We start from the raw sequence: 11,284 nt of genomic DNA on the forward strand, positions 1-11,284 counted from the left end.
AGATATATCAATGATCATTCATTATAGTAGAACTTGTTTGAGGTGATCAGGACACTAGTTACTTCTTGAACTACCTCATTCCATTCAGTGTTATTCTCTTTTGCCTTTGGAGTATTTTACTATTTATTATCTTCTTGTTTGGCAGAACTAGAAGCAGAAAAACAATTATTACCTTCTTGTGCTAGCTAGAGCTTACTTCTTTATTTCGAGTCAATGAGATTTGAAATGCCTATTGCAGTAAAATCAAGTGGATCACATTGCATCTAATTGCAAATACATTTAGAAGCTTATTGACAACATGACTTGTACATTTATTCTTAGATTTTCAAGATTAAAATAATTTCATATTCCTTTATTTGTCGCTCCTCTTTAGGACCAATGAATGGGTGAATGGTTTGCCAATACAATACGTGTCAAAAACTGACTACTACTGTTTATCTTCTTCTCTAGCATCGAAGATTAACTCCTTTTTGGTGTCAGAACATACATTTTACAAGCATGTGAATCTAAATCAGCAGATATTTCTCCCGAAACCAATGATTGTGTTGAGTGCTACAAAAAACATTTCACATAATCAAAACCTTAGGAACTTAAATGACTTTGCACAATACAGAGAATAATGAGCTTAACTAGATATTTTACCTCCCATAAATCTCTTGCATCAACTATAGTTTCTGGTTCAAGGCCTATGTCAGACCAAGACGCAGTAACTGTTGCATTTGATGAACTTCTATTCCATAAGACCACTGCTACTTTGTTTTTACTAAGGGGACCTGCCCATACCTGTCACCGTAGCTTTCTATTAAGTTGTGTGCAAAAACCATAGCATAATGTGTACGTGCATATGCATGTGTACAGAAATGGTATTGACTACTAGATTGCAATAGTTTCCATTTTTTGGTTGTTCCAGATCCATTTTTTAATTGAAGTATGAAAAAAAATTAGGATCCTTATAAGTTGTAAGAAACTCTAACTCAAACAGAATAAAATATAAAGGAAAAGAAAATAATATCACCTCTAAATCATTGTTGCTTTTCACTTTCTTTCCTTGAACTCCAAGTTTATCTGCATGACCAAAAGAAGCATATGATTTTTAAAACATGCTTTATTAAAGAAATAAATACATTTTTTTATCTTTTAAGAAAGTCTACTTGCCTTGATTTACTGCAATAACTTCTGAGTTGCTTATCAATTCATATGTGGTATTATCCATTGCTTGAATATTACATCCAACTAATAGAGGAGCCTATTTAAACCAATTCAAATAGTTAAACGACAAACTTATGACATATACATTGCATTGTCTCAACAATATGTATATAAAAAGTGTTTCATGTACCTTAGCTAATGCCCAAATGCTGAAATGGGCACGATATTCCTCTGTGGTCATGCCTCCATTTCCAACTTCAAGCATGTCAGGATCTAATATCCAAATAACAGTTACACATATAAGAACCTAATACTAGATTTTGCTATAAATGTAAGGATATCAATTTTAATATGCATAACATTTCTAGTAAGGTTAACTAATTACCATTCCATCCTCCAGGTCCAGCATAAGATGCCCATTTGTCGTTTGCATCTATAATAGAAGTCATACTGAGGTAGAATAAAGTCAGTTGATCACAACATAGAAAATGAAGAAAAACAATTAAACATTGAAATATAAAAATAGGAAAGGAATTCTTGAGGTCTTATACTTTATTAACCTCAATTATGTTGTTAAAAGAGACATTGTAAAAGGTATGAATTTAAAATATCATATGCATTTACTATTTTCTCACCTCTTCCAATTATCTTCTATATCGCCTGTTGTTCTCCAACTATTTCCCACACTTTTGGCCCACGTTGCAGGATCTTCCCATCCCCTTCATTTTAGAAAAGAATTAAGTGAGAAATAGAAAATGAAATATTGTTTATGTATGAGAAACACCATGATCAATTCAACTCACCATTCACACATAGAGAAGAAGATCGGCCTTCCGGAGTTTAATAAAGCTTCACTCATTGGTGGATACCTAATTTTTAATGCATACGAAACATGTAAGTATTGATTTTTACAAAACATTAAGTTTGTAGACACAAATTTGCATTTGAAAGCCATCTATTAAATACCTTTCGCGAACGCTTATTCCGTTATTTTCACAATTATCATACTTCAAATAGTCAACTCCCTAAAGAAAAATTTAAATCAATATTGGTTAACAACCTAGGATTATGTATATGATATAATGTTGATAGATATACAAGTTGACTTTTGAGTAATGTATGCATATTTTATATACCCAAGAAGCAAATGTTTTGGCATCTTGTATTTCATGTCCCAATGATCCAGGCATACGTTTACTACAAGTTAGATTTCTGCATAAAAATTGTAAGTGATCAAAAATATTGCTTGAACAATTATAGTCATGTTCACCAAGTACAATTTAATGCGTTAATACCCGGCATCTGAATAAACTCCCAACTTCAAGCCTTTCCTATGAATATAATGAGCTAGAGCCTTGATTCCTGAAGGAAACGTTGAAGCCTTGGGAATCATATTCCCCTAATATCATTGTCACAAACCAATCAGGTGTAATTTTTCAGAGGTATATACACTATAATATAGTAATCTATAAATTTAAATTTACTTCACCTATACCTTTTAAACAACGAAGGAAAAGTACAAGAAGAAGAAATCAAACAAATAAATGGGGGTAAGTTAAAATTTAAAGATTGTAGATACCAAATACCTTTGAGTCTCGATTAAGTTCTGCCCAACAATCATCTAAAAAAAATCAAAATCATATCATTGACATGGTAATCTGGCTATATATTTTAATGTAACTATTAACTTAAATACACCATAAAAAAATAAAGAATAATTATAATAGTAGATGTTGCAGTTGCTTCTTACCTAAATTAATATATTTGTACCCTAAAGCAGCAAGGCCGGTTGACACCATTGCGTCGGCTGAAATAATAAAGCAATAAAGTTTAGATCAATGAAATTATGCATATCTAAGTTGTAAACATAATAGGTCGGGGTACATCATGATAATGATACCTGTATCTCGGATTAAACTTTCATTGATATCACAACCAAAATGGTTCCAGCTATTCCATCTGATCATCATATGTATAATTGATTATCATTTGAAAAAGAAAATTAATGTATTGTTTAAAAAGTACAAAAAATTAAAGTTATATCTCACATATAAATAAAGCATATAATTCAAATTTTAATAATTTTTCTTTTATCAAGTAGTATATATCTTCTTTCAACAAAAAAGAAAAGTATATATCTCCTCACTATGGGTAATTCCATCATTCTCCTTAATAAAAAACCAATTTCATCATTCGGTCAAGATGTTCACAAAAGCAAAATAGGATACCACATCTTATCTTATACTATCTCCACCTAAATTATAAATCACTTTGACAATTTTATATAAATTGAAAATTCTATGGTTAATTTTATTTTAAAAGGGATATAATGAATTAATTTACAAAATTATGTTTTTTATTAGTGGTATTTACAAAATTATGTTTTTTATTAGTGGTATGAGGAAGAGTAAATAAAAGAATTAAAAGAAAATAGAGTTATAAAGAGTGTGAAAGAAAAAGAAAGATGGATATAATTGTTATTATTAAATGATTTTTCTATAGATATCTATAATTTGAAAAATGAATGGGTAACTCAAAAGCTGACACCATATTTCTTTGCTTTTTTTTTTCTTTTGTTTTTTTTCTTCTCTAATGTAAAAAAAAAAGAAAAAAAGCCACCATATTTCCATATGGTCGGGATGCATTTATCATTTGTTTTAACATTTTTTTCGCTTGGCCTCGTTTTTCATGAAAATAATTTGAGGAACAAATGTTATATGGTGTCCATGCAATTTTCCTTTTCTTTTTTTAAAAAGTTAAACTATCTCACTCAAATTCGCATCGAGAAGAATCAAATTTGAGACAACGACAGTCTCCAAGATCCCAAGCCAATATTAACGGACAAAATCAAGTGGATTTCTATTCCATTATCATTACTCCTATAATTCAGGATGGAGTACTGTTTTTTCTAAGGCCAAAAGAAATCTTTAGGAAAAGTATTTTGCCACATTAGGATGGAGTACTATAACTTCCAAATTCTACCCTCAGTCCGCCACGAGAACGGTCACTTATTTACCTTACTATCAATTCAATGGTGTACCACGTAGATTTAAATTATAATATTTGTTCGTATTAACTGCGTTGAAATTTTAATATATTTCTAGCTCTTTCACACATAGTAATAACAATCAAATCCTTGCACATAAATTACGTACTATATAACCATACCCGATTTTGTTCTTAAAACATTTAAGACGCATATGTGTGTGTGTTAAAATGAAAGATATAGAAACTAAAAAAAAAATGGATATATTTCAATGAAAAATAGATAAGAATGAGGGTAGCTTACCCCATGGGAGGAGTACGTCCAAGTCCATTTTGCAGCATATAACTCTTAACCTTCTTCTCTAGAGTGGATACATTGGTTTTGTTGTTACTTCCTAATAAACGAGCAGCTGTAGATGATGGAATACTTGCAATATTTATGAACACTACAAGGATGCAAAACGCAAGCACCATCATCTTTGCCATTGCACTTTCAATGAACTTGAGGTGAATTTGTGATGAGTATTTGCATAACCATGGTGCTATATATATACTAGTGTTTGCTTCAGGACCAAAGATCCATGCAAATGCAATTTGATGAATGGATGATATGGGTGAACAGGTGAAAGAGAACAAGTAGAACAAGTAGAAGAAGAAATTAGCTAAGAGACGTGCCTATGTGACTTTTATTGTTATTCAAAATGGAATTCAGTTTTGGTTCGTCCACCCAATCTATATCATCAATTGTCCACTAGATCTATATGAATGAAATTTAATATAATAATATTTAATGTTTATCCACATGATAACAATACATACATATTCATTCTGTTGCTATCCTTTTATATCATTTTTTTTTAGCTTTTCTGATTTTTGTCTGCCAATTTGTTTCAACATGCACATCAAAATTTATTCTCAATAACATAATACTTCCCCCGTTCTAAAAGTTCTTGCACATAGATTACGAAAATAATAGAGTGAAATTAGATTGTGGTCCTTAAAAATATAGTTCCTAAAAACAAACATGTCTTTAATGGCCATAATTTTGACACATCTTTTGAAAAGCCACTTGGGTTGTTTGGTAGTATTGGTTTGAGATCTTGCTTCTCGAGGTCTTAGATTCACTTCTTCTTCGTGTCAATTTTGATAGGCTAATTTGACTTTTTAAAAAAATGTATTTTTTTTAAATAACAAATGTTAGTAGTTAGTTTGTTAGATTAGTATTTTAATTATTCGTATGAGTTTAAATCAAAAATCTCCAACTAGTTGAGTTACTCAAGTCAATCCCAGTAATCGACAAGTTTAATAATTTCACAAACATGTCTATTTTAGGACATCAGTTAAGACAATAAAAATAAAAATATTGCATTGAGAAATTGTGAAAAGTGATAAATTTAACTTTTTGAAAGTTAAAATATTGTTAAATTTAATGCAAACATTAAACATACTACTTTTAATTTCCTTAACAAATGTACTCTAAAACACTTGTTAGTATAACCCATTAACTAATGGTACATTAAAAATATATATATTACATTAACCTCGATTAAAGTTTCTTTAAATAACATAGACCCCTTCCTAGTTTAAAAATAAACATGGAGCTCCCTTATTTATTTCTTGAGATGACACATACCTCCCTTGTAATTTGTCGTTAGTGCTCTGTCAACAAAATCTTGTCATGGTGCTCACACAACAGACATAAGCATATCCTTCTTAAGGTTCAAGATAGGTATTTGCTTCTTCCATGGGAGCTAAAAGATATAATTGTTGTTCGCAGCCGGGAGAATTATTGGCGGCGTGTTTATTTGCTTCTTCCATCTCTGTTAAAATTGAGAAAGAGTTCTATCCAAATCAAATTCATCGCCATCCTTTTTTTTGAAGAATGATTAATCTAATCTTGTTAAGGCACAGTTGCTCAAACACATTTACGACCTCCTTATTTTTGGAGAAATATATTTCATTTTGACTTCTTTAAAAAAATAAAAATAAAAAAACATTTACGACCTCTTTTCTCTCCATAGAGAAGATAAAATATGTACCCCTCTGGTCATATTTATAAGTAAAAAACAACTTTTTAAGTACATTGAATAACTAATGTATGTAACATATAAATGTGACCGGATACATTAATTATTCAATGAACCTAAAAAAGTGTTTTTTGCTTATAAATGTGACCGGAGGGAATATAATATACCGTGGCCGAGCTACGACAAACATTGTGTAGGCATGTGCTGCACTAAAAATTCCATTTTAGTATTAATGGTGTATATTATGCCAACTAAATGGCCACCTTACTTGAGTAAAAAAAATACCAATTGTCAAAACCAAAAGAAAACAAAAACACCAATTGTCGCAAAGTAAAACTCTTCCAATTACATAATATATCATCTATTGATAAATTGATCAATTACTCATATATATTTCATTATTTCTTCATCTTAAAAAGAATGATTTATTCGTAATAAAATTTTGTTCTAAGTCGAATCATCATTTCAATTTTCAATGGAATCTTAAGTACTCTCTATCATAAATTGACTGACATAATTGAATGTTTCACATATGTCAATAGACAATTTTAATTTGTAATTATCTATTAGCAAAAAAATTTAAAAAATTAATATTTTAAAAATATTTAGAGATAAATCCAACATCTTATATTCTACCATTTCTCCTTATATATTAGTAAGAAAATAAAGTCAAAAGTATATTATGTGAATTATGTATATATCAAACATGCTCAATCATTTTGGAACAGAGAGAATACTTTTTTTTATTGTTCACTAATATTTGCATTATTCTCAAGTCAATAACTTCCACTTTATATTTATGATAATGTAAATTATCAATACTTGATTAAGAGTAATTTTGTAAAAGTATTATTATTTCTCTTTCATTTATATATTATTGTAAGGTGTTTATTTTACTTTCAGCTTAGAAAATCTCAAATACCATTTTTTTTGTTGAAAAAATAGTATTTATGTATTACAATATATGAATATTGCCGCCAGAATCAAAAATTTCTGGCTCCGCCTGTGCTATAATATGAGATGTTTTCATATGGGTTTGTTGCCAATGTGCATTTCAAACAATTAATATGAGATAAATCTAATATGAATCTCTAAAAAATGATCTAAACGTAAACCATTATCGTTTTTAGTAAAAATGAATTTTTTGTTAATAAAAATGGGATAATAAATTATTTAAATGCTTAATACTTGTGGTAAATTTCTTATTAAGTTCTTCATCCGTCCCAAATTATAAGTCGTTTTGACCACAAAAATTAAGAAATGGAATTAATTTTGTATGGGGAATAGAAATTATGAGTTATTTTACAAAATTATCCTTCATTTATGTATGAGAAAGATAAATTATAGAATTGAAAGAAGAAAGAGTAATAAACTGTTAAGGGTATAATATGAAAAACAACATTAATGCTTCATTGGTAATGTAAAACGACTTATAATATAGGACAAATATTTTTCTATTCAAAACGATTTGTAATTTGAGACGAAGATGTTTTAACAAAACTATCTAAAAATAACGACCAAACCAACTTAGAGACCAACTTTAGAGACCGATTTATAGGGAGTGATTAGAAATGGATTTCGGTGAGCAAATTAGTGTCCGATTTTAAAATAACTAAATAAATTGATTGCAAAGTTGATCTCTAAATTGTGGTCTTCATGAATTGTTTATTTTGTAGAAATATGTTTGTTTTTCATATAGAAATATGTTTTGCAAATTCGTGGCATTGACTGTTAGATAGGGGCGACCAAGGTTTTAAAAAACGGTCCGTTACGGCAAAAACGGCCGTTACAAAACGGTATCGGCAGCCACCGTGACCGTTTTTGGACCTTTTAACGGTGAGAACGAAAATCACAGGAAAAACGCCGTTACGGCCGTTACAGAAGCCGTTACAGCCGCGAAACGCCGTTATGGCCGCGAAAACGCTGTTACGGACGCGAAAACGCCATTACAGACTTAAAAAGAGAAATTTGTATATGAGAAAAGGAATTGAATCTCAGATTAAAAAAAGCACAAGAATACAAGAACAGAAGAAGAAGGAATCTGAAACTCAATTCATTCACTCTCAATTAAACCTTTCTCAGACACAAATCAATTACTTACTTCTATTCTCTTCTCTTGTGGTGGTAGTAACTATTACTAACATACAGTGGTGGTGGTGACAAACAAACATGCTTCTCTTGGGTTGTTATTCTTCTGGTGTTGTGTGATTCCTTCCTGCTTTGCCGATTCTGGTTTCTTGCTTCATTCAGTTTTCCAATTTCCAATTTCCTTGCCGATTCTGGTTTGTTCTGTTTTTTTATTTTTATTTTTGAGTGAATAAGGTTTGTTAATTGTTATCACTTATCACTTGGTTACCAAATAGACACGTTTGTGCAGCTTCACTCTTCATATAATAATAATAAATTAATAATAATAATTAATAATTACTTTTAGATGGTTTATTTGTTTATTCATATATTTATTTATTAAACTCAAATAAAAAAAAAAGTGTGCATTCATCTCTTATTTATTAAGTTTAACGTAATTTTATATTGACACTCTCAATACAACCATTTCATTTGAGTATTTAGGTAACAAATATTAGATGAAATTTTAGAGAAAAAATTGGGACTTTGATGTTATAATTATGGGAAAAAGTATATAAATCGTTTTAATAGGTTTTGTGAAAGGTTTTGATTAATTCACACCGCGAAGACCGTTATTTGTATCGCAGCGTCCGTTACAGCCGAAATCGCGACAACCTTAACGCGACCGCAATCGCGACCGCGACCGTTTTTTAGAACCTTGGGGGCGACCACCATTTTAGTCTGCGGTGTGTATCTCTTCCTTACCAGCTCGTAACCGCAACAAGCTTGTGCTGTCTCCGACTTGGTTTGACATAAAGATGTTTCTTTGAAGGTCTCAATTTTTACTTGGCGTTTTCTTCGAAACGGATTAGCAAATAAAGATAATTTGGTAAGGAGCGGTGTTTTTGCTACTGAAGCACATCTATGTGTAGAAAGTTATGGGGATGTGGAATCGTCAAATCATTTGTTCTTGAACTGTAATTCTTTTGGTTCTCTTTGGTATCTGGTCCATGATTGGTTGGGTTTCTCTTCAGTTGACCTTCTCTATTTAGGATCATTTTGTTCATTATGCTAATCTGGCATGTGGATCGAAAACAAGACGTTCTTTTATGCATTTAATTTGGTTTGCTTGTGTTTGGATCATCTGGCAGGAAAAAAATAACATGATCTTTAATAATAAGGAAAAATCTTTGTCTCGACTCCTAGATAAGGTTAAGCGTTTGTCTTTATGGTGGCTGAATGCAAAGATTGTAAATGTTTCTGTAGGTTTTTATGGCTGATGACAGTGTCCCTTTAACTGTTTCGGGGTTGGTTAATTGTATTCTGGTTGTGGTTTGTTTTGAACTTTAAAGGAGCCAAAAAAGAAAAGATGAGCTATTGGAAGTTTCCCCGATTCAAATATATGGAAAAGTCAATGGTCAATCACTTATTCGAAGAGAATGTGATTGTTTGCAGTTGCAGTTAACAATTGAGCTCAAGGGTGCTATACAGTTCCAGCTGTGTCAGCTTCAATCCTTTCTTCACAAAAAAAGGTAATGTCATCGAGGAAAAATCATTTTTTTAACTAGTGACCTTTTTACTATCTTACTAGTTACTACCACACCAAATTTTTTTCTCTTAACTTTACATTCATATATGAATGCAGCTTTCTAGTAAGAATCTAGAGAAAAAGAATCTCAAAGGTTGCAAGAATTGCCATAGTAACCAACAAGAAGATATGATTAAGCGTAATAAGAATGTGAAAACATTTTCGATTTTCAATTTATAAAATTTATGTTTATTTTTATTTGTAACAAGGAGATATGATTAAGCGAATCTTTCCCTAAAAAAAAAAAGATTAAGCCTTTTTTTTTTTTTTTCCTGGTGGTCGGGGTTCGAACTCCGGACTTGTATATATTATGCATTGTCCATACCAATTAAACTAGATTCACAAGGACATATTAAGCGAATCTTAGAGTGAAGAATTGTCTACATTTTTAAGAAACAAAGAAAATGGAAAAATGATTGTTTTTATTATTTCTTGCAACGTTCTTTCAAAAAAAAATTATTTCTTAAAATGCACCATTCTTATCTAGGTAACCAAAAAAAAGCATCATTCTTATCTAGTATTTTATTTTTCTCCATCACAATGGTTCACTTCAAAACCATATATTTGTATCTTGATTCAACAAATTTATTTTTCTTATTTTTAAATATTATTTAATTTTATAATTTGTTAATTTATCAAGGACATGTAATATAGTAACACATAAACACTTTTTTAATTAAAAAACCGATGTTTTTTTAAGGGAAAAAATAGATGTTCTATACCGTATAAATCTCTACACAAATTGCACGTCTTAATTATCATTATAAATTGTGTGTAGAGATATCATTACTTCTACATATGTAACCATTAATTTTCCTTAAAAAAAATGTATCAATTTATTTAAAGTACTTGAAATATCAATTTATTTTATCTGTGTGTACCTATTTAGTTATTCACTTCGTGTCAATGGTCGATTTTATCTTTGAATATCATGCATATAAATTTTTTGGCATCCATAATGTTGCTATTATTACTATTATTTTTTTCCCTTTATAAGTCTATTATTACTATTATATTCATTGCATCTTTTTATTCATTTATATACTTTGAGTTACTTTTTAACAACTAATTGATAATATTTGTCATTAAAAAAAATTCTTTATTTTAAGGACAAAACTCTGGTGCCTTTTTCTTACATGCTTTTTGTATGGTTCTTCACATAATTAAAATTCATTTGTTGTGGTTTTAACAAACTTTGAAAAGATTTTGGATTTGAGAAATCATAGGTAGTTGTGAGTATTATATGTGAAATATCACACGAAAAACACTTAAGAAAATCCACATAAGTTTTATCCTTATTTTAATGCTAGCAAAAAAAACTTAGGTGGATTTTCTTAGGTGTTTTTCATATGGTTCCTAAATAAACTACTCATGAAGAGTGTATTGTCATCTAAGATCATATGAAAAACACATACATAAATTCACACGAGTTTTGTCCTTATTTCAAACTATTTATTCATTTCTCAGT

At 30.0% G+C, this 11,284-nt stretch overlaps 1 protein-coding gene across 1 annotated transcript; it reads right to left on the reverse strand.

Moving 5' to 3' along the window:
- Positions 1-232: 232 nt before the first annotated feature.
- On the reverse strand, positions 233-4,951 carry LOC146956884 (alpha-galactosidase-like). The gene is made up of 15 exons (XM_085732316.1): positions 4,439-4,951; positions 3,050-3,108; positions 2,900-2,956; positions 2,736-2,770; positions 2,445-2,548; positions 2,286-2,361; positions 2,116-2,174; positions 1,953-2,018; positions 1,785-1,868; positions 1,535-1,599; positions 1,340-1,422; positions 1,156-1,246; positions 1,016-1,065; positions 643-783; positions 233-552 (listed from the first exon to the last, which is right to left on the reverse strand). Exons 1-15 carry the CDS (start codon positions 4,618-4,620, stop codon positions 460-462), a joined length of 1,245 nt encoding a protein of 414 aa, XP_085588442.1. The 5' UTR covers positions 4,621-4,951; the 3' UTR covers positions 233-459.
- Between the last annotated feature and the right edge of the window lie 6,333 nt (positions 4,952-11,284).

This window comes from Medicago sativa, chromosome 1 (genome assembly GCF_051527215.1).
Source record: "Medicago sativa cultivar Bolivia chromosome 1, Bolivia_mono, whole genome shotgun sequence".
NCBI lineage: Eukaryota > Viridiplantae > Streptophyta > Magnoliopsida > Fabales > Fabaceae > Medicago > Medicago sativa.